A 27,750-nucleotide genomic window follows, 5' to 3' on the forward strand; every position below is an offset into this window, starting at 1 on the left:
ATTGACAAGCAATTCCAGAGAGCACAAGCCCCAGTTACATGCTGGCGGCATCTCCTACAGGAAGGGCAGATTCTGTCAGTTCAGTGCCACATTCCACTACAGTTTGATGACAACATTGAGCGAAGGAGTTTTGCATCCTTTGCCATCTGCTGTACACCTCTGCCTAGGCTGCCAAAAACAGAGGAACATATTGCCCCCCTCCGCCATCCTAGAAAATTAAGAGGATCCTGCTGAACTAATCCCAGATTAAAAAAAAAACAACACCAAGCCCTGCAAATGAATTTAACCATTGCTCTTCATCCCTTCAAAGAACTTCAGAGTTAGAGGCTTTGTTGATCCTCCATTTATTTTGAGAAATATAAAATATGAAAACTAGTTTACAGTTCCGGCACAAAAGTGATGAAGCAGTAAGCACAAAGTTTCTTTTTACAAATAGTACTATATATTTTTTACCATTTAAAAGTGCCTAGAGTTTTTCACAGCAAATAAAGTTTATTTACCTATATCTTTTGTCTTAGTAAAATATTAAATCTATTTAAATTGCACATGAACATCTCGGTAAAGTAAACTATACGTGAAGTTACAATAAATCTGTATTTAAAGCAGACCATCATTAGAAACTGCATGGAATGGAAGCGACTATCGAGGTCTAAATGGAATCTTAAAGACTGACCAAGAAAACAAGAGACAAGACACCGACTGATATGGCACAAGTGATTAAATTACTGACAGTTTGACAGAAGGTAGTAGTGGCTATTTGACATTCTTCATGGATTTAATACACTGCTTAAATGTTTCGATGCAGAGGCTTGTTTAACATTTAAACTGGCAAGATAGCTTTTTTGACTGTTAAACATTATTCCACAAGGTTACATGGCATCTCCTTCACTTAACATTGGACCTTAAAATGAGTATGACGATGCGTAAAAGAATGAGTAGAGCGTACATAAGGAAGTTTTACACCAAAGATTGCTGCAGTAGACAATTTAGTACACCGTGACAATAAAACGGTTGAAAAGTTGATCAGTTGAAATGAACTGTCCTAACGTGCAACAACAGAAACCAGAACATTTGGAGAGATCATTCGTTTTTTTGTTTCTTCTGAAAGTCTGCCCGGTTCAGATTTCCAGAACTGCTGCAGGGGTTCAACCTACAGTTTTACTGCCAATACAACTACTTACACTACGCGAAATCAGGTGTGAACTGAAGCATCTCTAGAGCAGGGCCTTAACTTTCACCCAGTTTCTTATTCCTCCTTTACAAACTCTTGTACTGAGTTATACCGTTCATTATTTGGAGGAGTCTTCAGTCAAGATTTCCTGAAAAGTGACTAGTGGTTTAAGAGGCCCAACCTGAAATATTTTAAAGAGGCCCAGCCGTCATAGTGTGTGCGCTCTGACCTTCTGGATTGGTTCTGAAATGCAAACACTAACATCCCAAGTTCACGATCCAAAAATTCAAGTATCCAAAGTCTTACTGGTTTCAAGACCTGACCTTCAAGCCTGTGTTGATGTAAAGTCATTTGCATAAGCATTTCTTACAAACTATCACGTAACTGATTCACCCCACTTTGGTATCTTCTTGGGAAATCAAATACTCCTTTGACCATCTGCATCAAAATAAGAATTAATGTAGATAATCAGGTCCAAATCATATTGTTATGTTGCTTTAAGAAACATAACAATGTTGACAATGGATGTACGATAAATGCTCCATTATGTGTCATTCACATTATACAGCACAGAAAACACATATGCAGACCAGATTTCTCTGCACTAAAGCCCAGCTGTTGAAAAATGCAGGAATATACTCTATTCTCAAAATTAATTTCATAGTATAGGCATGCACAGCTTCACAGATCTGAACAAAATCAAGGGGCAGGACTGAAAACATAGGCTTTGGGAAGAATTCTACAACACCTCCATGTCTGCAATCTAATGAGGGTCCAACCACTTCAGATGAGAGTGCCACGGTGACTCCCCCGATGTGATCGGAAACCAGATATTACAGCAAGTTTAGCCTACGTGAACAAAAACTTAAAAATGATCAACAGAATCCAGAGGGAGAATAAATAGCCTTAATAAGTTACAATTCAACGTTTTTCTGGTTAACCACCTACTATTTTTCTTCCCAGCTCAATTGATTACTCTATATACCTATTTAAGAAGAGGTATCTTAAAAGCAATCAATTTTGCTTACTTTGCTGTTAAATACTACTTTCAAGGAAGTGAAAGCGCTGAGTTTTAACAGCAATTTTAGATTCAGAGTACTGACTGAAAATGGAAAAATTGACATTAAAACACAGCAGTGCTAACAAATATAAAATATGCAGCTTTTGGGAAAAAAAGCAGCTCACAAGGCACTTGCTATAGTGGTCCATTAAATAAATGGTGTATATAGTGCACCCTTAAAACATCACTGTTATGCATCAAGCTTTTTCAGTGTTAAACAAAATTTATTAGAAACAACCGTTGGGTCCTATGTATTCTGAAGCAATTATGGAGCAGCCTTGATTCACATATTATGTAAATCAAACAAATTACAAGAGGGGCAGGGGAGAGTATTTTAAAACAATTCTTGTCATGTTAGAAGTTTTTCTGTTTAGTGATAAAACTCATCGTGGAATGCCATCCTGATTCCCCTCTCCACCCCCCATCCCAAAAGCTACATTCCTGCTCCTTTAAGAGCCTGGTATTTTAATTACAACTGATTCTACCATCAACTACTGGTTTGGCTCATCATTTGCAGCTTTGAAAAAAATAATGTGCATAACAGCAGCATTAAGCTGCCTTCCTTTTCAAAGCAAGAACTGGCAGATAAGAAAAAAGTAAGTAGTTGTAAGAGTTGTACTCTATTTCAATGGCTTAAAATGCTGAAAGTCAGTCACACTTGATACTGGTTTCATTTGTTGTTGTTGTTCACAACATACTTCAAGGGCCAGAAGAGCTACAGACCCAGTTACATCTCCTAGCATTTCTCTGCGGGAATGGGTTCTTCATCTCCCTTTAGAAAGTATGCATGTATTATACCATACTTTTTAATTAATCCCAGACCGAGAAAGCTTGGATCATACGTGTATCTGCCATCTTAAGGTTTCCACAATTGCATGTTGAACGGAATAAGGAAAGCTGTCATTGACAGAAGGATCTGTAGATTGGCCGTCAAAGGAAAATGCAACGTTCTAAATTAAAAAACAGTCCCAAAAACATTAGCAAGAGGTACCAACTTGTTCAGGGGACTTCAATCTACTTTAGCCCAGTCTGACAGGTACTTATTTTTTCCATAAGCACCAAAGTAAGAAAACTTAAGCATTTATCCAGAATCACTGCACGTAGTCCATTCTCAGGTTCTACCCTACAGATGACGTACAAATTCCGCAAAGTCTCTCCAACTCAAATCACCAAAAAAAGCTAATCCTCATTCACACTTTTGCATAGTTTGGCATTTTCTGGAGTTATACTTCTGTTTTCTTTCATTGCTTTTGAGGGGACTCATCTGTCACATATCCAAGCACTTTCAGCCTAAATCCTTCCAGAGAGAAGCCGAGTCCCACTTGAGCAGCAAGCTGTTCAGGACTGCTTGACATTCTTCTTTCAATTCAAAGTTAAGGTTATTCAGTTTTATCTGCACTTTCAGATTTTTCCCTTTGCATCATGCAGCGACGAACTATGCTGTCAAAACTTCCTAGGTAAAAGAGGCCAATGATGCGAAAAATGCCCATGCAAACAACCTGGAAACAGAGAGAAACATCTTTCAATTCACTTAGGATCCCGGATTGCAGCATATTTTTTACTTATGAAATAAAAGTTCCATGCAATATAACCAAGTTTAAAAAAAAGGCACGTGAAAACCATCAAAGCTATGTTACAGTTTGAGACTAAGAACCAGGTAGGAATCCTAGCTTTCTTGCCAACTCAAAAAAAATTACTCCAGTTTCCTAAATTCAAGTCTCCATAGTGTTGAGAGACATTTGATGGAAAAAAATAATTGACATTTGCATAATGTTCTACGTATTTTATACTATTTTAAACTAAGAAGTTGTGACTATGGGACTCTTCCCAAACCTTACCTGCTGAAGACCTTCAGTAATAGAAGTGACTGGTGACATTCCACTCGTCAGTATCGACAGCATGTAACCATCGGAACCAACTGAGCTGTTAAAGTTCCCTTGCTGGATGGAAGGAAAACAGCAATTAAGGGCAAAGTAATTTATCCAGTTGTGCCAAGTCATGACGTGTCTTAATTTTACAGCTATTCATGATAATTAACGTGATGTCACTATGAATTAATATTTTGGTTAGCTGCAGTAATATTTATGTTAAAATATTAAAAAAAAATTACTATACAGCAGCATTCCAAGAGGCATTCCATTAAAAATGGGCAAGGACCCTACCTTTTATAAAGCTACAGATGTGATAAATGGCTAAGTATTCCTTGATAAGCTGGAAAGGATCTAAATTTCTTCTCGAGTCGTGCTTACTAACGGAGAAAACACACAATGCTCTGTTTGTAAATATTTCAGAGAGAATTACACCCTACCTCTGTCGGATCGCCAGTCACCACTATAACTGAAAAATAAAATACTGCTTGCCTTTTGTTAAAATTAGGTTGCTGGGAGAGGTGTACTTCAGATGTTATGTAAGTAGTACTCCTTCATTTATGTCAATGATCTTGATTTCCCTCCTCAAAACTGCAAAATACATTGCCTACTAAGCAATTCAGGTGGCAAAAGAGGGGGAGACAGAGCAAGATAAAGCATCATTTATTTATTTTCACCACAAATATTGCAGCTCTATAGCTCTCACTCCCAGCCTTCTCCCATTATTTTTTTTCCTAGCAGATTGTGCTGGAGAACAGACTTTTTGGAACTCTGCAGGACTACACCTATAGAACGCAGAAGCACAAGGAGAAGGTGGTGTTCCTGAATCAAGGTAGAGGGTGTAAAATTTGGCTGAGCTATTACCCAACACACACCTGAGGGGACTGAGTTCCTACAATAAAGAACTACTATTTAACTTCACTTTTAGCCCCCCAGATGATGGTTTGAGTGCATAAATACCCCACCTGAACTACTAGATCATACAAGGTGCTGGAAAGCATGGTATAAAAGTATCAAATGCTTATAGAGGTGAGATTAGTTTTCCTTAAGAAACAACACAAAACACCATGTGAGGTGGTACTTGATTTTAAAACTCACCGCCCTAAAACCAGACATTTTGCACTTACGTGCTGTATTTGTGAAACTATTGTAAAAGCTTCACAAACACCTGCAAATGCAAAACACGTTGAAGACCACATTTACGGTATTTAGGACTGTAAAATAATTACAGATTTTAGGATTCAATAGCTGTACTTTAATGACATGAAATTTCATGTTTATTTCCACTTTTATTTGGTTGGAGCACCTCAGAACATCCTTGGTGCCCGTTTCTTCTTATTTTATTAAGAAGGAAGCATTCTACAGCACAAATTATTATAAAAATTCCTCAAAGATGCAATAATCCTCTTTAACTATGGCAGCCTTTTATGTATTTTAATCACTCATAAATCAGATACTTAAGACATTAAAAGCCAAATAGTCTAGAGAGCCTCCATTTATTGCAAAATCATTTTGATATGAACTCATGTTCAAGAAAAATCAGATAGTCAAACAAGCTTTTGAGGTTAGACAAATGGTATTTGATACACAAAACGTCAATAGAAGTTAGTACTTTAAAGAAAATTGTGATCTGTCTTTGAGACGTTGCATCATACGGATGCATCACTTTGTTCTGTCTAAGGAACAGCTTCGGGTACCTTTTAGTTCAAAGAGATCGTTTAAAATCATTTGTGGGCATGGTGGCAAAAGAAGAATAGAGAAAAACTTCCTGTTCAAACTAACCACCAAAGAGTACCATTTTAGCTAAACTGTTTTTTTTATTTAGCTGAGCCATTTTCTTCGTCTTAAACACCCATTACATGCCATCCAAGTCTCTCCTGTGAAGGTCATACTTTAAAAGGATAATTTACTTACTATGGCATCTTTGACTATAACTCTGGCGACTTGTTCTGCTTGGCAAACAGATGAGGTTTCAGAAATTAGCTTCGTCTCTAAAGGCTTTAGTAGAAAAACACCATGGTAAGTTTGACTAACACCACACAGGGAAGAAAACACAGTGGTCAACTTTTGGTTTTGGGCTTTCATCATGGATGACACTGTCATTGTTAACAAGTGGTATCACACTGTCACCTAAAACGTGCACTTAAAATTAAGGGAAAAGCACTTTCAAAAATAATAGCTTAGTTTTACAAAGAAAAATGCCAATTAATATTCTTAGTTTAATACTGATAGGGTATACTACTAGAATACTGATAGTGTTCTTTCCTACAAATCCTTTCCTACAAGCCTACAAAACAAATTTATACTTAGATGTTTTGTTTGTTTCTCAAACCCCATACACTAGTATCTACTAAAATCCATCACTGTATTTCACTTCTTTGTGAGGTAAAATGGCATAAATGCTCTAAAACACTAGCAGAAAATAGTTATGGCAATTATTTTAACAACCACTTTTTTTTTTTTTTTTTAAATCTGATCTGTTACAAGAGCGAGCAGCAAAAAGGTTTAAAAAGGATTTAGAAGCGTATTTGTCATTCAGGTACTTTTAACAAAAGAACAATGGGGCTAAATGCATAGCACACTATTTAAATGCAAAAAATATTTAGATGGCTCTGTTGATAAAGAACAAATTGCACTAAATTACAAAGAGAAAATTACTTAGTTACACAAACTTGTTATAAAGGAAAATGCAGTTAAATATAAAGTTTAATTGAAGCATTCAAACCTAGTCAATACTGGAACTAGCTTAATATTCATAATCCATTGAGATTAATCCTTAAAAAAAAAAAAAAAAAAAAAACAACATACACTTCTAGGGAAGAGCTGACAATGAGAGAAACCTGTAATCGTTCAATCTGAAGAACTACAGAAATTCAATTCCACAGAAATAGGCCTATTTCCAAGTATGTGCAGAATTATGAATCATGATGCCCTGACTAGGCTCACCAGTTTATTTTCTTAAAATTTAAGTAAAATAAATAAATAAATCGGTCTCTGTCAGAAGAAATCACATCCAAACACCTTTTACATGCTTTACTGCAGCGATGTGGTTTCTGCCACCAAATCTCCAGCTCACAACCCCTATGTACTTTTTAGCTCACAGGTCAATATCAAACAAATCCAAAAGAGATAGAGGGGTGTCAAAACTAAGCTACAATACGACAAATTTGGAAAAAATCATCAGCTAAATTGGGAGCACCAGACTAAAGTCAATGACATGTTGAGAAAAAGGTAGGCAGATCTCAAGCATTAAATACTCCATCTGGCTAGTCAGTCAGTCAAAGCACAGTTGCCTTGCATCAGTTTTCTCAAACAGAAAGAGCTTAAACACAAGAAAAACGTATCCTCACATCTGACTTTTTGCTTAAGCTAACTATTAGTAATGATTACAGAAAAAAAATAGCCTAGCCCCAAAGAGATGCAAACCAGAGACAGATGTTCTAAACTAAGTAGCACTAAATAAATGCAACACTAACAAATGAACATCTGAACAGTTAAAGCAACTGAGTATTGCAGATATTTAAGGTGCATTATCAGTGTAGGCACAAATAACCCGAAGACTTCATGTGTGCTAAAACAGCATAAATCTGCATTTAAAGACAATGCCTTTTCGACAAACGAGTGAAATCTCACTGGATCTCTTTTAAAGAGAAATCTGAGATTCACAGTACATTTTGCTGGTGAATATATTTCCCTGAAATAGGCTATTATGTAGAAAAAAATCCCAAAGAATGTGCAAGCTACACAAGTATCTGCAGATGTCTAATTCTGGCACTTTATGCGGATGCGTGGGAGTATGTTTAATACAGAATATCTATATCAAGAAATTATGAAGAATTGTGTTACACAATCCCTGCTGATTCTTATATAAAGGGTGAAAGACAAAACAAAATTCAACCCCAATTCCTTATTACACATGACATTAGATGGAGCATCTTGAAAATGGCTGATCTACTTAAACACCAGTTTTCTAGTTCACAGTATGCAGATAAAAAAAAAAAAAAATCGACATTTTCTCTGGTTAGCAGATACTTCAATCTCAACAGGGAGCCTGAATGTAGTCCCACCTGCGTCTTTTTTTTTTTTTGAAAGTAGTTTTCATGTGTAGGGAAGCATCAAATGATGAGAGGCAACTACATTTTTGAAGGTCAAAACTTAACTTTAAGCTAAGCCAAATGAAAAAGGCCTACCACTGACACACCCTTCTGTAAAGGCGGTATCATTTGCACTACAAACACAATGCCAGAGTTTCCTTCATACTTTAATAGTGGCTGTTACCTAGGATTAAATTGTGTCATTACATATATTCACACAGTGGCTGACTTGCAGACTTCATTGAAGAAACTGAGATTTATTTTCATCTGCCAGAACTATCAGAACAGCATAATATCAAAATATGCAAAATAGGTATATTATTTCTGGCTCATTAAGCTTTTATATCAAAACAAGTTATATTGGTTTTACAGTTTACTGTTCCACAGCAATATTTAGGCTGTGTATAGAAAGACTTTTCAACGTTTTCACATTCATTTAAAATGGGAACAATACGCTACACAAAATTATGCTACAAGCTATTTAACTCTCAATAGCAGAGTTGATAAAATTAAAATGTTTACATACTTCTTAAAATCCTAATATGCTCTACTTTCAATGGCAGGACAGAAGTGAATGAAATCTGAAAACCCATTGCCTACTACAATGTGAACCTTTAAAAACATTACAGTATCACTGAAGAATGGTTTACCTTTGTTTTACTTTCTTCTGCAAAGCCAGGTGTGTCAGTATCTGGAGGATAGGCCACTGTTACGTAGATATTATAGGGTTTGACCTGTATTTTACAAAAGTTAAGTGTTACCTTAATATTGACAGCTTTTCACATGCCTCTCAGAACTTCATTCATTTCTCTTGTATGGAAAAATACAGCAAACACAAGTTTAAAAGGCATGTAGTGTTAAATCACCCTCATATCCAGCATTTGCAAGATTTGGAGCTTTGTCAAATGAGGAAGCAAAACAAAGACTTTCAGGAGATGGTTGTGTTGCTTTGTTTAGTAAAAAGCTTTAAAAATTCTGCATTTGATGAACATAAAGCACTTTTTAAGATTCCTAGATGGAATACAAAAGGAATTTAGCTCTACTATTCTACTGATTTAAATTTTAAAGACAACCAAAACACTGCCAAACACCAGTACCCCACATTCATAAAGACAAGGCCAAAAAAAGTTTCACCTAGGCTTATTAGAATGCTTTTTTGTTATTATGTCATATTTTCACTGCTGAACAAATGCGAGAAAGAAAGAAAAAACACACAAAAAAACATAAAACTCAAATTTAGTATCTTTATCTCTTCTAGGTATGTGACTCAAGTCACAAGGCTTTTCAACCCATGGTTTAAACGTGCATAGGGCCAAAATCTAAGGAGACAAAAATAAATAGAAAGTGTGAGAAACACCTAAGTCTTGCATACCTAAATGCGATCCTTGCTGTATTTGTATAATTTACCACAGCAGCACATCACTTACTACACTACTATAATAGAAATAGCTACAATACGTGTCTGTACTCCAATGCAAATAAAGAAGTTGTGAATGAATGTATTCAGAGGGCTAAGATAAAGCAAAGTGTTGTAAAGCCCTAAGCAATTTTATTTAAATTGCAAAACCTTCCATATGAAAACACTTACTGAAATACCGTGTCACAGGTCCATAACACTAATTTTTAGATTTGAGGAAGCCAGTCCTCACAAAAATGTCTGCCACCAGCCTGAAGAAAAGCCCTGCAGTCACATTGTTCTGCAGGCCAGAAGTGATCAGATGCAGTTTTACCCCACACTTTTGTCCTGAGCAAGGCATCCAACTACACTGAGCAGAACAGGGTAAGAACAGCAACAATACAAGGGTCTAGAACCAAACACAGACACTTAACTTACAAACATTAACAACCGTGTATTTACACACTTAACAGGAAAGTAAGGAATGTCACTTGCAAATCAAATTTACCTGTCTTTCTGCAATAATATACTTTTAAGTCTCCTTCCATTAAATTGTGAAATGGATGTTTGCTTTTTAGGCTTGACTTAAATTTAGATCCTTACAATATTAAAAGCTCATCTAAACCAAAGCTGAGAAGAGTAAACCACTGTCAACACAAGACTTTTGTGGGCAATCAACATATTTAAGCTTGCAAGTTTTACTCTCTCATATAGCTCACATACCAACCATTTACTGTGGCCTCACAACCAACTTGGCAATACTTAAAATAAGCAAACAACCAACTTGGCAATAATAAGCAAAAATACTTAAATCATTGCACACACACCTCCATTTGCAGGGCTTCAGCCAATCCTCGAAGAGCAAACTTTGTTGGAGAATAAGCTGTATAACCAAAGAGGCCTAATTGCCCAGCCTGAGATGATACAAACACAATCCTTCCCATCCGTCGCTCCTTCATGGTAGAGATCACTGCACGACTCGGGTAAACACTACCCAGGTAATTAACTGCCATTAATCTCTGTAGAAATGATATTAAGATGGTATTTGATTTAGACTTATTCAGCTGTTTACTATTATTTGTCAAAAACCCTATTTCAGTTTGCATTAACAACAAAGTTCACGTGATTTGTATTTCGATCAGCTGTCAAAAGATAACTGTTTTCTGTTCCACAGCCTCATAAGTTGTTCTATAGCTAAAAACTTCACCTCAAGACAAAACAAATCCACTGTATATACATCTTAATGGCATTCAGGATACTTAATACTGTGATACTAATGCTTCAAGATACTAATATTGTGACCCATAATGGCCTTCACAGGAAAAAAAAAAGAGTATGTAACAAAAAACCTGACTGGAACAGTGTCAAGGAAGCAATCCTTTTATGAATGATGTATGAAAGCACACTGAAATGAAGGTTTAAAGACCTTCCTAAAACAGGAAAATATCTATGTATTCATGCATTTCAGAAATTTTCATCTTTGGCAGGATAAGAGGAAGCCTTTATTTTTACTCTCTAGAAGGCCTATAATACAAGTGGCAGCCTATATGAACAATAGGATGGATGGATGATTTACATCTACAACAAAATTCTACCTATTTAGCATTTTCGGATGTTTCAGTGATGACTTGTGGAATGGGAAGGTGGGAATCATTACAGTAACCAAAATGTAGGGGTGGTTTTTTTTGTTTTGTTTTTGGTTGGTTGGCTTATTGGAGGTCTTTTCATTAAAGCAGCAGCTTCTCAAGCTGCACCAAGCTGCAAACAGACTGTGCATCTCAGAGTTGAACATTGACAAGACTGATTTTTATTAAGCAGGTCAAAAATATGAAATAAACACCTTCATCAGGAAAGAGAGACCATGCGAAATTCTTTCACAGTGCATTAAACTATAAAAATGCATGTCAGGCTTTCTCTATCCTAGATGGAGAACTCACTGTTCTGACCTATCAATGGATCAACAATTAGGGAATAAGTTGCAATGCTTGCAAATCTAAAGATACATTCTAATTCTGACAGCTACCACTAATCAAGTGTATCACTACTCATACAGTCTGCAAAGACACAGCAATGTAATCTATTTCTTCGAACAGCTGAATACCAACTCATTCATATGATGAAATAAAAAAGAACGCTCACTCACTTCAAAAGAATTCACTTCAATAGCCTCAAATTTTCCCGTAACTGATGTTCCTGCACAGTTTACAAGCAGGTCTACTGGCCCCAGCTTCTCCTGAGCCTGGAAGAGGATAGATGTCAAGATGTTCTTTAGCATGAAAAAATATTCCTCTAGCACAGTATCACTATAAGAAATTATTTCCATTAGAAACACATCACACATAGATAAGTTTATTAATAAATGCAAGTGAATCAGTTACTTCCTCACCTGTTTTAGAACATTCTCCACCTGTTCATAATCTTTAGATACATCAACGGAAATACATAGTACAACCTAAAAAGGGAAAGTGAAAGAAAATTTTGTAATTTAAGTCCAGTAATAGTTGGCTCCAAGTCTTTCAAAATGAAACAACTCAGTGATGCATCTTTTCTAGAATAATTTTTTTTTTTTTTTTGACAGGAGAGTTTGCACTTCTTCCACACCGCAAAAAGTAATCCCAGCTCCTAAAGTGCGTATATTAAGAATAAACACTTCAGGATCCTCAAAGAGATACTTTGTACATGAGTAGCTATTTCTAATTTATCATTCTAAGACAGTCACAATTCCACAGTTCTGTATTTAACTTTCATAAGTGTGAAACACAAGTAAAAACCATCAGTGTGGCTTAGGTTCATCTTTAAGAAAAAAGCTGAAATGTTTTTTCCACATCATAGAAGGGCATGGTTGCCATGTCTTGCTCTGAAACTCCAACATCAGCACTGCAATAAAAATCAAAATGTATGAAAAAAGCTGCTAATGTGAGCATTTGCAATGTGCTTTTATTATTATTATTATTAAATTTAGCTGCATAGAATTTAATTGGAATGTATCAGGGACAATTTTTTTTTAAAAATCTAAGAAAACTGATTAGTAGAAATGCCATACACATATTAAAAACAGTGAAATAACTGTGTATGTTTACTCCTTGCCTTGGAACAAGAGATCATGGATTTTAGTTTGAAAGATACAGGTAAATGAAAACAAACATTGGCCCAGTAGGAGGAAAAAAAAAAGAGTGCTATCTAAGTTGTTGCAGCTGGAAGTTGGTATTGGTTTTCTTGGAAAGTACTTATTTTAAGTACTTATTTATATTTTCTTGGAAAGTACTGATTACTGCTAGCAACGTGATCTCAGAATCTCGGTTTTGAAGCACCTTCAGATCAACTTCCGGCCACAGGAAGCACTGCCTTTGGGGTATCACTTACAAACTGAAAGATTACTGCAAGCTCCAGCTTGGCAAGGGATATACAAAAAAGCTACCTCCTCTGCTAAAAACAAAGCAAAAGAAAGAAGCATACACACAACAGAAAACCATCAGAGCTTTGGGGCAATTCATCATCTTCAAAGGAGAAGCAATCATGCCAGAATAAAAGTAGGGACTCCTGTATTCTTGTTCTGGTTTCTACGCCTTCTTTTACTTCAGTCAATTCATTTAAACTCCACTGGGGTTGAAATAAAGCTATCACTAGTTTCTAACAAGTGTCATCATAGTCGCTCGTCATGAAATGTGGAAAAAAAAAAAAAAAAGAGCTTACCACAGTGTAACTAACTGCTTTGGAAGTTAGTCATTTGTCAGTTTTGCCTCTGGTCAGACTGCAACACTTCGTAGCTGCATAAACAGAATCTGCTTGCCATTCCTGTGCAGCAGGTTGGCTATTCCTGCCTCCCAGCGTTGTGTGTAGTTGGACATCTGAGTAAACTTGTGGTGCAAGTTATTGATGGGTCTGCGTGCATCTCCCCTTGAGGCATTTTTTACATTTTGGAAATATTTGTCTTTTACATAAGTTTGAGAACAAAATAATAGTTGAGCTAAGACACCATTGGTTTACTATCTGTATACCATCTGTGTGTCTTTGCAAGATCAGCAAGGAGGCTAAAGTCACAATTCCATACAAAAATTGCATAGAACAGTTATTCACACTGTGAACAATACGCTTGGGAACTACCGAATTTTTTATTGGCTGCTACCACCACATTATACAATTCATCTCTTAGTTTCTATTATCACATTTTCTTTCTTCTGCTACTCTATGCTGATTACCTTTGCTCCAGCGCATGCACTGTGGATCCACTCCTAGGAAACAGATTATGCTGCCAGAAAGCCTAATATCCTCATTCCAGTCGCTCGCCTTTTGTTCTAAATAGTGCTTTCTGCCTGATCATTAATAAAGCATTCATTTCTCAATAAAAGCTCAATTCATCTCCCAGTGAAGTAACTAGGAATACTCCATATTAAGAAAGGAATTTTTTTTTAATTAAAAAAAAAAAAAAAAGGATTTTGTCCCATTGCACACCTTTACTGATACAGAGTGCATTGTCAGCATTCTAAGTAAGTGACATACAAATGCCTTTCAAAGGCTGTTTGACAAGTCGAACACTGAAGTGTATGTAGATACCAAAACCCTGGTTGTCAATGCAACCTGGTTTCATGTACATATCCACGAGCTGAATGTATACAGCATATAATCATGTAAACAGTGATCTTTCCCTCTTAGCTTGGCATCTAGCAAATATAACAGTCTGTGTATGTAATCCAAGCGAGACAACACCTTTTCTCTGTACTTTCTGCGATCGCCTTGTACAGCTTCTGTCAGTTCAGCTGTCCCTGCTTGTCAGTTTCTTACCTGCTGTTCCAGTATGAGCTCTGCGCCAGACTCCCTGCTTTTTCTAATTGTGTCCTTTGCATTTAGAACAGGCAGGCTTCCCTGTCACGTTGTCTACAACCCAACAATAGGTTCACAGGAGGGCCAAGCTACCACTGTCACTCCCACCATAGCCAGATTAAGCACAGACAAGCCTAAAGCTGCTTCTGCAAAAGCGGTCTTGTTAAGCCCACACTTAAACTTGCTCAGTCTTGAAAATACTTCCTGAAATTTTAACTGAAACTCTTATGGGCATGTACCAAGTACTATTCTGTAAAAACACAAAGTCCACAGCTGTCAAGCTTGGACAGATTTTTAAATGAGAACATCCTGACAGTGTTTGACAAGGGATTAACTTTTTTTTTTCTTTGCCAAGCTTGGGAAACTACGAGAGCAGCTAAAGGAGAATGGTTACCAGGATCTGTTTGTTTTAAAACACACAAAATATAGGTCCTCCTCACCTCAAATGGCTTAATTTTTCAAAATAAAGTTGATCTGAGTAAGGCAGCGTGCACAGAAAAAAAGTGATCATGTTGAGCCATTTGACAAAAATAAGTTAAGGCAATCTTACAAGTTAAAGTGTTGAGAAAATTTAGTCTCAGAAGTCCAAACATTGGATCCAAATATTCATCTTTCTTCATTGCTTCTTTTCAAGAGAATATTCGACTTATTAATTCGCCAGACTAAAGAAGCAATGTATTACAGCCAATAGACACAAAATCCCTTATTACAAGCTATTGAATTGTTACTTCTGTGATTACAAATGCAAGCCAACAAGTTCTAGAACACGAGAAAGAGAAAGACAAAGACGTGATAGTCAATACCATTACCCCTCTTCCCTTGATTATTAGGAACAGTAAACAAAATTAGCATGTCACCCTGAGGTTGTATATTTTGAACATAGCAAAAACTGACTTATTTTAAAAGCTAGTACCTTAGCAGGCTCTAGAACAGTGCCTTTAAACATGTGTACACTATTAATTCACCCTCGCTGTTTTTAGAAGTCCAAGAACTTCACAAATTTGCACACCTGTTACAGAGCTTTACCAGGAAACAGAACAAACAGCAAAATATTGTGAAGTAAACCTGAAAACAAGTATGCCAAGACAATTGCCATATTTATACATTGCAAAGGACGAGAGATTTGAAAAGAGTGGGTTCTTCTACTTGATCTTGAACAATACAAACGCTTATCAAGTGACAGTAAATTGCAGCTATCCAAAAAAAGCATACCACACCTACAGTTGAAGGCATCAATCTTTTCCTCTGAGAAAAAGCAGTTAAGGTACTAGGCAACATCAAATCTAGTGGAGTTCGGAACATTGCATGTAGGTAGATTGGCATTTTTTGAATTCAAGGAAACCTTCACCTATTCTTGTCAAATGGTTTTAAGAACAGGACTAGAGACTACTCTGTAGTGACTACCTTGAAGCAAACAACAGCTGTAGGTAGCAGTGACCTTACCTGCTTGTCATTAACGGAGTACTTTTCTATTTCCTTCTTTGTCTGCAACAGCTTGTTCTGAAACGGATATAAGAACAGCTAAAACACTGCAGTTATGAGAACACGTTAGCCTTCAGTATTTCAAGAAGGCTTAGAAATATTCTCTAAAATCAAAAAAAAAAAAAACAAAAAAAAAACACCTATCCTCAACTAGCAATGGCACTCTCCTATTGTCATCTTACAGATTTATGAATATATGATCAAAACATCAAGTCCAGGAACCTACCGGAACTCAGGTATTTTTCACTTCACCTACTAAAACCAGCAACAGCTTCTGTAACAGATTTAGTGGTTCTTCATGTAACTGCACAAAGTGCTTAAAACAGTAGGGAGAACCAAGATACAAAAGAATATATGATATTACATAGCTATTCTGGAAACTATCATGGAATTACCATGAAAGTTCAATGAAAATCCAGCAAATGCAAATTGCCATGGTCCTATCAAGAAAAATTGTGCTAATTTTGGCTGCATTCAAGGTTATGCAAAAAAAAAAAAAAAAAAAAAAAAAAAGGACACTGAGAGGAACTGAAAATCAGAAAAGAAAACAACACAATTTAGGTGTTCTTATTTTCTTGAAGAATTAGTTTCCTCTTCGAATGAAATAGCCCATGTGAAATCTGTCATTCCAACTAAATTTTCAGTTTCTCTTAAGAAAATAAAAAGAGAGGAAAAAAAGCACAAAGTAACCCTTTTCCCTCCAAAGCTATCTTGATGAACAGCTTTTCACTAGTATGATGGAATGACGATCAGAAACCAAGCTATTCTGGAATTTTAAGTACTGACTTTAATATCCCTGCTGTCACTTACTGTAGGGAAATGCTACAGTTTTAAAGAATACAGGGCTTTTTCTGCTTTGGTCCTCTCACAGATCTAAACAGTGAAATAGGTGCCGACATTAACAGAAGTGGTAGCAATGGCAGAGTTTTAAGGCAGGCTTATCAGAGGTTCCACGTTGGGCTACGCTTCCTAAAAAGGCAGCCACCTCTCCTCTGCAGATACATTAATCTTAAATGATAAGGATTGCCTTAAAGCATACAGTGAAAGATATACGAGTAATTATTATTCCAAAATATAATTCCTCGATCAAAAAAATTTCAAGAACATAGTTTAGCCAGTAAAAACACATACACTTACCTCATCTCTTGCAATCAGTGTTATGAAAGCGCCTTGCTTATAACATTCAATAGCAATACATTTTCCAATTCCACTGGAGCCTCCGGTTACCTAAAAGTTATTTGTAAAAGTCACTGTTAGTCCATTATTCTCACCCCTACTCCTATACAAGAAAAGTCTCATCAAAATTCTAAAACTAGACTGAAATTGAAGTACTACCCAATGAAGTGTGAATAAATGAGATATATTAGTTTACTTCTTTTGTATGAATGGAAAAACAAAATCTTGGTATATTGACAGGCCTCTCTCTCTTCCTCCCCTAAAAACAGCTTTACCCAGGTGATATTTTTTGCTCTTATGTCAGGCTGACTTAAACCCACTTCCATGTGTGTTCTCTCACTTGCTTTTGACAAGATTTTGTACGTTATTCCTAAAAGATGGAATTAGTTAGACTTTTGGAAATCACTATTAACATTAGCTATAATAATGCAACTGCTTACTGTCCCTCCATACACATTTACAATAGAATAATTTGTAAAATGGACAGTTGTAAACTGGAAGTACCATGTAAACACAAACAGGATTAAAGAAATTACCTTCCTTTTTATTTAAAAAAAATCTTTAATTTGACAGCTGGCCCTCTATAGAGTATGTCTCTCAGTCCCTCAGACATCTCCAGTTTTGTGGCGATCCCAGTCCTAAGCCTCTGTAACCTTTTCTTCTTCCTCAATATCATAACTCTGACTAGCCTTACCCCAAGCAGGAAATTAGCAGTTTGTGGATAGACAAATTCAAGGCAATGCATTTGTCCCCCTGTCACCTGTTGGAGGGCACACTCTGCCAAACAGCACTCATATACAGGTGAATGTCACATTAACACCCCTCACACTACCCTCCATAAACCCGCGTAGGAACTTCATGTAGAACAAGATGCAGATGACAACCTTGACCTCTGTTTTTGACTAAAACAGAGAAGTCTCCCTGACAGTGCCTTTTAGGTGATTTGTTCCTTTAAGCCTGCTCTCAGGCAGTGTACGCCTCCAGTCCTTAAAGAAGGCCACACCTGTGTCTTCCTTACATGACTAAATTTCTTGAATTTTCTCCTAAGAGCATATTACTGAGAAAATATTGGAAAACTTCGTTGAAGTGAGATTCCTCTGAAGTTGTCGTTTTTGCTCTTCAGCAAGACTTCAGAGAAAGTCAGGTATCACCTCCCGTTTAAAGTCTGAGAAAATGACTGTGCTGCGCTAATTAGTGGAAGAGCAAAGACCTCCAGTCTCTAACTACACATCCTCATCCGCAGGTGCCTCAGAGTTCTGTTTTCATAGACGTATTATCCTGAAAATTCTTTCCTTTCCTGGAGGCAGTAAAGTCAGAAGAGTCAGAAGTGCACTCTCATGAGTCACCAAATTCTTCTTTCCTATGAGTGTTTTTATCACTAACCTTCAGAAAAGAGCTTAGCACACTAATGGCAATTGTGTAATCCCAGCAAACAAAGATTTACAACATAGCCACAGTTTTTTTTTCTGGTTTGTCTGCAGTCAGAAATGGGTGTAACTTTCACAGAGACTAATGTTAGCTTAAACTCCTTACGCTTCCTCTATTATTAGAGAAAGTTACTTCAAATTAGCTTCTAATTGACTCTGGGCAAGATTAGCTTCAGTACACTAACCTTTGAGAATGACTCCACGATGCATGTCCTGTTCTGGAGATGCTAAACCTGGCCTGTAGTATTCTCAGCCAAGGATGGCTGCTTTCTGAGTAAATTAAGACTAAACAAGAGCATTAGTTAATTATTTGGGACTTCACAAGAACCCCAGAATTCATTTAATGCTTCCTGATGGAAAGAGGTTAAGAACTCTAGTTTATTCTTATGGTGTATTGCAAAATTTCAGTACAGCTCTAGGATTAAAAAGACTCTGTTTGCTATGATCAGGCAAACCTCAGTTCCACAGGACTCCTGGGCTGCTTTGACATGTTTTCAGCAGCAGCAGGTACACCAGCACAGAAACTAACGAATGTGCGTGGAACACTGCTCCAATTCCAATTTTTGGCACTGCACCGAGAGACTGATGATTGCTACCTGCACAACTTGCTGAGTATCATGAATAGGTCAACTACACCAGTGCTTGAGGAATTCTTTGAAGGTAAAGCTATTGGCACTGAGCCTCTGGCTTGTCAGAGGATGCTAACATTCCCTTCAGAAAGACGGGGTCTGAAGTCATCCAAGAAACGGGAAAAGGAAGTTTTTATTTGCAGTCACACCCGAGAGCACAGGACAGGGCTCGTGTCAGCTAGGTCAGTGACAGGAGGCAGAATCAATTAGCTGGGAACTGGAGTGTTTGGGAGGAAGGCTGTTACTAATACGTGGGAGGCTGTTACTAATACACACATCTTTCAGCAACATTTACCATGAATGCAAACAACAGTAGAAGAAATCACAACATACAAACCCTGACACTGCTGAAAGCTTTGTGCCACAAATCAAATTAGCCTAAGCAAATCTGTGAAATCTGCTAGGTTAGGTTTCTAACACAGACGCTCCGAAGGAATGCATCCACGCCATTAAAGAAAACATTATTACAACCACCCTTACGCCCAGTAATTCTTTTTATTGCTCTATTGATATTGCATTTCAGTAGTTCTGGGTGTCTGAAGTACCACCGAGCCAGTCCTTACGTTCCCCTGTAAGCCAGCCTCAGAGGGGCTAGCAAAATCAAAAAATCATACGATGGTGACACCAAACACAGACTAATTTCTTGGCAAGACGGGACAATTAAATACCAGTATGAATTCAGATGTTCAGAGCACAGTACTAGAAGTCCTCAAACAATGTTATTAAGCTGTTTCTCTGTTTGAGAAGAACTAGTACCAATTTAGGCATTCAAAAGAAGGCTCTGGCTCCAACATCTCGAGCTATGATCCTTGGTTACAGAGTTCAGCTTCTAAGGATGTCAGGGATGCAGGAAACGTGCCTCAATTGATGACAAAGTCCAGTCCCAAATTAAGAGAACTGCCATCAGAAAGTATCAAAGTTACAACCCGATTGATATGGCATTTCCAACAGGACTGATTAACTCTCACTTAGAAGCACTGGCTGCAAGCTGGCTTCATGCTTTGAGACAGCATGCTAGCAGAAGGCATTTCCACTGAAACAGAACATCCCTGTAACCAACTCTGGGTGGCTGCTGCTCCTGACCAGCCTTAAAAGGACCTCTGGCTGAACCACTCAGATGCCTCCAAACCACAGGTCACATCACTCCCCACACGTGGGCTGCAACGCTGAGACACCAAGATGGGTCAGCTTTAAGGACAGCCAAAGTCCACCACAGTTATCTGGTGGGCCCTGCACAGAAGTGTTATTTCTAGACTCATACCCGTGGCTTTGGCAGGTGGAAGAGAGCACGTGTGCAGGGCACGGATGTAACATCCCTGGCAAAGGGCAGTTAAATGTGATGCACGTGAGCATGAGGTACACAGAACAGTGACAACTGCCCTATCATATCCTCATTTTCCTGTCTACTGTTATAGCCTGCTACCAAAACAATAGCTTCCCCTCACAGAATAGGTGATGTTTGCTAGTCTGTAGCTTGAGACCTGAGGAGAAAGTTGAAGCCAAAGGCAAAAACAAACAAACAAGGTAAAAAAAAAAAAAAAAAAAAGCTCCTCTAGCTTTTGAAGAGAGGAGAAATTCAGCATGAAAAGCAGCAGCTCTACAGCAGAGAAATAACTTTTAGACCCTTGATTCTAGAATACCTTCTCCTAATCACGGTGGAAACAAAACAAGTATTAGATGTATAAACGGCATTTCTTTTTACTGACTAAGCTATGCCTGATGCTTGAGCTAACGTGAGAGCAGAGAAGTCGTTTTTATTTAATGGTGCACTCTGAGGTCACCAAAATACACAGAGAACAGGAAAACACCCCACAAGATCACACCATCACTAATCTGGAGCTCTGTAGACTTCCACTGCGACCAGCAGTCCTAGTCTTTTCTAAGTAAAAGGGACTCCTATAATCGTGATCCCTCCAGAAAGCATGCCTTGGGTGACACAGGGAGCATTTCCATCATGCAAGTGACGCTGCTAGAGGACAGAGGAAGAAGAGTCATATGTTTTCTGCTTCAAATCTCTGCCCATTTAGTTACTTAGCCACTACTCAAACATCTAACGATATTAACCATAACAGATCGGAGCAGAAAGAAATAAGTTTTATGAACAACTAAGTAGAGAGGGAAAAAATGCTGATTTAAATTGAAAATCCAACAAGTAATTGGTATGAAATGCTGTCCGGAACAGTGTCTGAAGTCACATGATGACCTTTGTTAAGAAATACAACAGATTTTCATAACAGTTTCAACAAGCTCCCAGAAAGAAGAGATAGGCCTTCCTTTTTATGCTTCAGAAAAAGGAATTTATTGAGTATATCTTGAAAAGCTGTATTTACTGCCAAGTGGAAATCATTTGCCCCGCTAGGAGGACTTATCCAGCTAAATAAACAACTTACATCCTTCCTTTTGTTAAATATGTAAAATCAAACCCGCCTGAATCTTGCTACATTATTTAGCCAACTGAACTAAAGGTGTGTTGAAACAGCACAGTATTTTCCCAAGTAGTAAGCTTGAAGACTGGGTTTAACTGAAGCCTGACAAAGATCACCAATCATTAAGCTTTGGTGTTATCTGAATTAAGTCATATATTTACAAGAAATTATATACCCAGAGTGCAAACAGATTTTGACATTTTTCTGTCAGAAGCCATCAAAGAAGTCTTTAAAGAGCGTGATGGTCGTAAATATTTTCACGCTTTAATAACTTCAGTAGCAGAAAACTCACTCCCGTTGGATGATGTGGGAATTCCCTTTACAGGCACAATGTGGGAAGCCTCCCTGAGCAAAGTTTCTGATTTACAGTACCATCATACAATATTTTTCTTTATAAAGTTAGCGAGAAAACTTGAAATCCAAAACGTGCAGGTGTCCAGGGTTATTAAAAGCATCTATAAGCCTGGGTATCACAGGATCATCTAGGTTGGAGGAGACCTCCAAGATCACCTAGTCCAACCTCTGACCTGACACTAACCAGTCCTCCACTGGCGATGAAGATTGAAACAGCCACTCCACATTTCGCTAGTTTGGACGAATGCTTTAAGAGTATAGCTCAAGTCCAAGTCAAACAACAGCTCCGCCAGCAGCAGTGCTGATGAAGCTGATGACCTGCAGAATCATATCGCGAGGGCGAAACGTACCGACAGCCTTTACCTTTAGCAGCACTTTAACACAATAAGCTCTCCATTTGGACTTTTAACTTTAACAAGGCTCGCAGGAACACTTGCGCCAAACCCAGCTGAAATCGCTAAGGCGGAAAGGATATTTTATTCACGGGATTTTTTTTTTTTTTTTTTTTTTTTTTTTTTATCATTTTGAACGCGACCCAAGGGAAGGAGCTCAGTTGGGGAAAAAAATAAAAAAATAAAAATTTAAAAACCGCGGCCCAACGGTCGAAACGGCCAGCGGCGGCGGTTAACGCCGCCTCACTCACCACGACGTGGGCGCCGGGCAGCTTGAGGGGCTTGGGGCTGATGAGCGGCGACACCATGTAGAGGAGCAGGACGAAGCCCACGACGAAGGCGGCCGCCAGGAGCAGCATGGCTGGGGCCGGTGGTGGTGGTGGTGGTGAGGAGGAGGAGGAGGAAGAAGAGGAGGAGGAGGCCGGGGAGGCAGCGCAGCCCCTCAGGCCCAGGGAGGGCGGCGGGTGCCCGGTGCCCGCCTGCGCCGCGGCGCCGCGGGGCCGGAGGTGGAGGATGGAGGATGGGAGGGGGGCAGAAAAGAGCCCTCTGCCGCCGCTGATTGGCCGGCTCCGGCCCTCGCGCTGCGATTGGTCAGCGGCCGCCGAGCGGAGCCCGCTGATTGGCCGCGGGGCGGGACGGCGCGCGGAGATTGGCGCCGCGGGCCGTTGGCAGGGTCACGGCGGGGAGGCAAAGGGCGGAGGGCGCCCCCCCCCCTCGACGGGCCTCTGGCCACGCCCCCTACGGGGTCACGTGGGCTTCCCGCCGAAAGGAGGGGGCGGGGCTGGGCGCACGGAGCCGCGGGAGGGGAGGCCCGCGCGCGGCGCCTGGCGACCGTTAACGGCTAACGCTCGGGGGGGGGGGGGCGCTGAGGGAAGTTCCCCCCGCTGTGCTGAAGCGCTCAAGCCCTGCCCTCCTCCCTGTTCCAAATAAAATAGCGCCGTACGCACATCTTAGATATTCACCCAGTATAATAACCCGAATTCGACATTCTTTCGCCGTTTCTAACTGAAAAGAACAGCCCCCCTCGAATTCTTTCACCTTTCAGGTTCTGGTGTGACTGCAAAGAGCCCCCCTCAAGTTTTTTCCCTGTTGTTCCCATGTTGTTTCCCTAAACGTGGTGCAGGTTCTGGCTCTCAGAAAGCAGGGTACACAAAGAGAGAGAGATACCGATCGGACAAGGCAACGCTAGGTGTGCAGGAGGGTGTGAAAATAACACCGGGGATGAAATTAGAAGCAGCGAGTAGGCGGCCATGGGAACAGGGCTGTGGGCAGGGAGCAGGCGGCTCGCAAGGGAAGGATGAAGGCACTGGATGTGGTGCAGCAAAAGGGGGAGAAACCCTGAAAAACCCTGAAAGCTGGTCCTGAAATGGGGTTGACCTGCGGCATGTCTTCGTCAGGGTGCTGCAGGGGCACGAGGAAATGAGAGGAAGGAATCGTGCCTAATAAGATGATAGCTGCCGCAATGACAACAGCGGAAGGGGGAGAATCGATTAGTGGTCCGTCTAAGAAAAGACAGGGCATTAATCACATTGTTAGCAGAAGCCAAAGTAGGATGCAGGCCAAAAAATGCAGCAAATACATTTGTTTCCTTCTTTACGTACAGGACAACCTATGCGTGCTATCTTCTGTACTATAATGTTGATTAAACACAAAACAAGAGATCGATAAGGTAATAACTAGACGCTATTTATAGACATCCACTGCTGAACACGGCGAGACTTTAAAAGCCCAAATGTCAGCAGTATGGAGATAAAGCAAAGCAGGTGGAGATAAATCCATCTTTCACAATACAGCACAATATCACTCTCTGCATCAATGTGAGACGAGGGCATGGATGAAAGCAATCCTCTGCAGTAAATTTCTAGTAAAATGGAGATTAAACATATTCGTTCAAGGCCTTTAAAAGCCTCGAACACACGATATGGTCCTGATCAGTCACGGTTATGATCACATATTACTAAACACACTTGAAAAGCCCTTCTAGTTTAACATGGAATGCCCTCAGTAGATTTTATGAAGAAGTCTGTACAGTTCTGTCCTTTTGTTCAAGGGGCCCTTTTACAACCTTGTGGTTGACAATCCAGGTAGTGTCTGCTCTCATTTTGTTCCGAGGAGAGTAAAAGTGCCATGATTTTATGTCTGGGAAATGTATTCAAAGGTGAAGACCTTATGAACTGCATATAAGCCAACAATGGATATGCATAGCAGGAGGTCTGGGATTTCAGCGTGTGACAACAGATACTGAATTTTCCCCTTCCTGAGTTATTTGGTTTGTGTTCATCTTGTATGACCTCATTTGCCAAGGAAATGCATTCCTGGCACAAGGGAATTGTTTACTATAAAACTGTTTTCTCAATGACTGTAGGACTGCAAACTGAACACTAACATAAACGTCAGTGCTCTCCAGTCCAAACTTCAGTTGCGCATAAAGCAATATTTAATTAATCTGACCTTCATAAGTAGCATTAAAAAGTGTAATTTTAAAGCATAAACTGACCAATGTATGCATGTACCCTGGGGATGGGGAGGAAAAAAGAATGGATAAAACATGTTAATTGCTTTGCTAATTAATCTTTAGAAGAAACTTCAATACAGCAGCGATGTATTTAGAGAGGAAAAGCAACTACAGGTAGATGAAAGCACCCAAGCTTTAGGAGCTGTTGCTGCTGTGCTTCCTCAATTTTGTTGATTTAAATCTTTCAATGGACTTTGGCAGTAACTATATTTTGGGTTGAGGTCATTCACTATGAACACGTGTGGGAGCTAAAGAATCAAAATAGCCCTTTAAACATGGAAAAAAAAAAAAAAGTGAATTGGTAAATATTACAACACAAATGGCTGATATCAGAAGCATCCTTTTGATCTTCTCAAAAGAAAAAGGCTCCCAAAACATACCAGGTATGTGTAGAAGAAATAGAGCCTGTTTTAAGATAGCTTTAAGATAAGACATAAAGCTTTAGAAGATCAGGTAGCAAGGTTGCAGCCCACAGAGTTGCTTGTATTGTGCCCGACTACTCATCTGCTGGATTTTCTGGTTGTGCCATCTTCAGATTAGGAAGAGCAGGGAAAAAAGACCAGCATGTGTAGGCTGCACAGCGATACAGCTGGTGACTTCTCCATGTGATTTCCAGCCAGTCAGTTCTCCTGCATTCAGAGAAAATAGCGGTGAAAGAAAAACTTCCACGGCCAAGGAAAACAACTTCTTTTTTTTCTTCTCTCTTTCCAAATCAACTTTATTTTCCAGCCTTCTCCCTTTTCTGTAACGTGCATAGGTGTGGTATGTTCATTTCTTAAGAGCTCTGTTGCGTTAATGGTTACAGGAGGTTAGAGCCATGCTGGTAATTTGGGGATTCCTGCAAAGAAGGTTTTAGCATGGAACCTAGGTGAGAGGTCAATGAGCTTTCTTGACCCCTTGTATCCTGAGGAAGAGGAGCTAAAAGGAACGTAGGAATTGCCGTGCTTGATCGGAAGAGGATCTGTATAATGTACATCATCAGTAGAGAAGACTCGGGAAAGAAATAATGACCTGCACGTGGTGGTGACTTAAGTAGGTGACTGAATTATGTATCACACCTCGTTGCCTGCCTCGCTGTGCTTCCCCAGGCAAACAAGCAAGCCCCTGTCACTGGACAACAGCTTCTGTGCTGGTCATTGTGCCGGGCAGAGATCACGAGCTGCTGGGGTTGTCTGCGCATCGCAGGGTAAGGCAGCTCCCACAGCACTGTCCAGGCCAACTCACCCTGCGTACCCCTTCTGCCGGAGAGCCGGCGGGGTGATGGCGTGGGCATTCCTAGAAGGAGCTTTTCCTGTGCTCCCGTGCTCAGCCTATCATCCAGGAAGCGCTTGCTTGCAGCAGGGACGGGTTCCAGGGCTCTCTGCAGCCTCCAGCTATCCCGCCTGCCCTTATCGCGATGAACTCAGGCAGGGCTGATGGCCCAGGGGCTTGAGGTTGCCAGCGCACAGGCAGGTGCTGCTTGTAGGAGCCCGGGCTCAGGTTGAGCCACGGCTGCTTGCTGGAGCAGAGGCGGCGGCGGTAGCTGATTCCGTGGTGCAAAAGCAGGCGGTGTGTGCCTACAGAGCCGGCTACCAGACGAGATTCCCAAAGCTTCTGCAATAATTGCGGGATGAACACACAGGAAACGAGGAGATTGCTGAAAATGCTGTTTAAATCTGATTTTTGTCCTCCCCGAGTTGTTTGGGAAAAAAAAAATAATTCCAGAAAGCTTACTCTGTGTTTTGCAGGTCTTCATCCTAAAATGGGTGCACCAGGGAAGAGAAGAGCTGCTGAGTGCACAAGGCTGTCCCGAGGGAGCAGAGAAGTGCTTTAACAGGGAGCCCTGGGCTTCAGGAGAGGGGAAGAGATGTTGCCAGTGCTGAGCTTACTGGGGGGTGGCACCTACCTCCCTTCTGTCTGGCATCAGGTTAGCTGGGAAGCTGAGTAACAAGAGGAAAGGGAGAGAGTCTTACAGATCTCGGGAGCCCCTCATCCCCTTGTTTTATAATACTGTGGTGCCTATAGGTAATATATATTTTTTTTTCCATGAGAACAGCAACGTAAAGATTACCAGGGTTTCCTCTCCTTACTCCCTGCCTGCCTCTCCAGGAAGCCCACCACTGCTGTGACCAGCAGCTACCAGCTGTAAGCTCTTCTTGTAGTACCATGGCAGAGCTTTAACACAGAATTCAGTATCTGGAGAAACGAGATCCTTGGTCACTAAGCTTTTAGGTTTTCAGATTGTTACTCTTGGATACACCGCCGAGGGAGAAGGCCCTTCCTGCCTGGTTTCAGTTAGGTCGTTCAGGAATTACCACTGAAGCTAATCACGTTGCTTCAGTGCTATCTGCATCATATTTTGCTTTTCTTCAGAGGCAGCCTTTGAGCCATTAGCATCATTATTACCTGGCTGGATGCACATTCTCATGAATACTCCCACATTTTAGCCAGATTGAACCTATTTTTAACTATACATCCAGCAGTTTATGGCCAGGTACTTTCTTCCTACCTGATTCCTGCTCAGCAATTTGGTTTTGAAGTTGCTCCCACCCAAATCTCTGTTAAAGGTACCTCAAAGGTAATCTTTGAAGATTGACAGGTCCCAAACTCCAGGAGTTTGACCTAGTTCTGGCTTAAGCTACCAGTTATGCTTCCCCAAGCCGTTCAGTCCAGCGTTTCCAGCCATATGACCGAATCTTATTGCAAAAGAACAAGTTAATGATTTGCAGTCCTGGCAAGCCTCTGGTTTCTTTTAAACTTACCTTTTGTAAGTGATGTTCTCAGGTAGTTTCCATGTTTGTAAAGCTACTGCGTTGCTCTGGAGATCTTTTTACCTCTGGTGATGACGTTGTCCATTTCTAGAGGTGCTTGGCTGCCCCCATAGCACCCTGTGGTAAAACTTTGTACTCTCCCATTGCCTTTGTGGCGTAGCCGCACTCTTAAAAGAAAATACTGGAAGA

At 39.8% G+C, this 27,750-nt stretch overlaps 1 protein-coding gene across 1 annotated transcript; it reads right to left on the reverse strand.

Annotated features, from left to right (window-relative positions):
• Window positions 1–328: 328 nt before the first annotated feature.
• KDSR (3-ketodihydrosphingosine reductase) lies at window positions 329–22,786 on the reverse strand. Its single transcript, XM_084509883.1, has 10 exons — window positions 22,548–22,786; window positions 17,030–17,119; window positions 15,854–15,910; window positions 11,976–12,041; window positions 11,733–11,828; window positions 10,417–10,608; window positions 8,844–8,927; window positions 6,014–6,097; window positions 4,070–4,171; window positions 329–3,730 (listed from the first exon to the last, which is right to left on the reverse strand). The coding sequence occupies exons 1-10, from the start codon at window positions 22,653–22,655 to the stop codon at window positions 3,611–3,613; spliced, it is 999 nt and encodes a 332-aa protein (XP_084366009.1). The 5' UTR covers window positions 22,656–22,786; the 3' UTR covers window positions 329–3,610.
• Between the last annotated feature and the right edge of the window lie 4,964 nt (window positions 22,787–27,750).

Source organism: Aythya ferina (genome assembly GCF_964211825.1).
Source record: "Aythya ferina genome assembly, chromosome: 2".
Classification (NCBI taxonomy): Eukaryota; Metazoa; Chordata; class Aves; order Anseriformes; family Anatidae; genus Aythya; species Aythya ferina.

Coding starts and splice junctions, on each gene's coding strand:
- KDSR (XM_084509883.1), bottom strand. CDS start 22,655: ATGCTGCTCCTGGCGGCCGCCTTCGTCGTGGGCTTCGTCCTGCTCCTC. Junction 11,829..11,975: donor TGGAGAATGTTCTAAAACAG/GTGAGGAAGTAA, acceptor ATCCTCTTCCAG/GCTCAGGAGAAGCTGGGGCC. Junction 6,098..8,843: donor CAGAAGAAAGTAAAACAAAG/GTAAACCATTCT, acceptor TTTCTACTAAAG/CCTTTAGAGACGAAGCTAAT.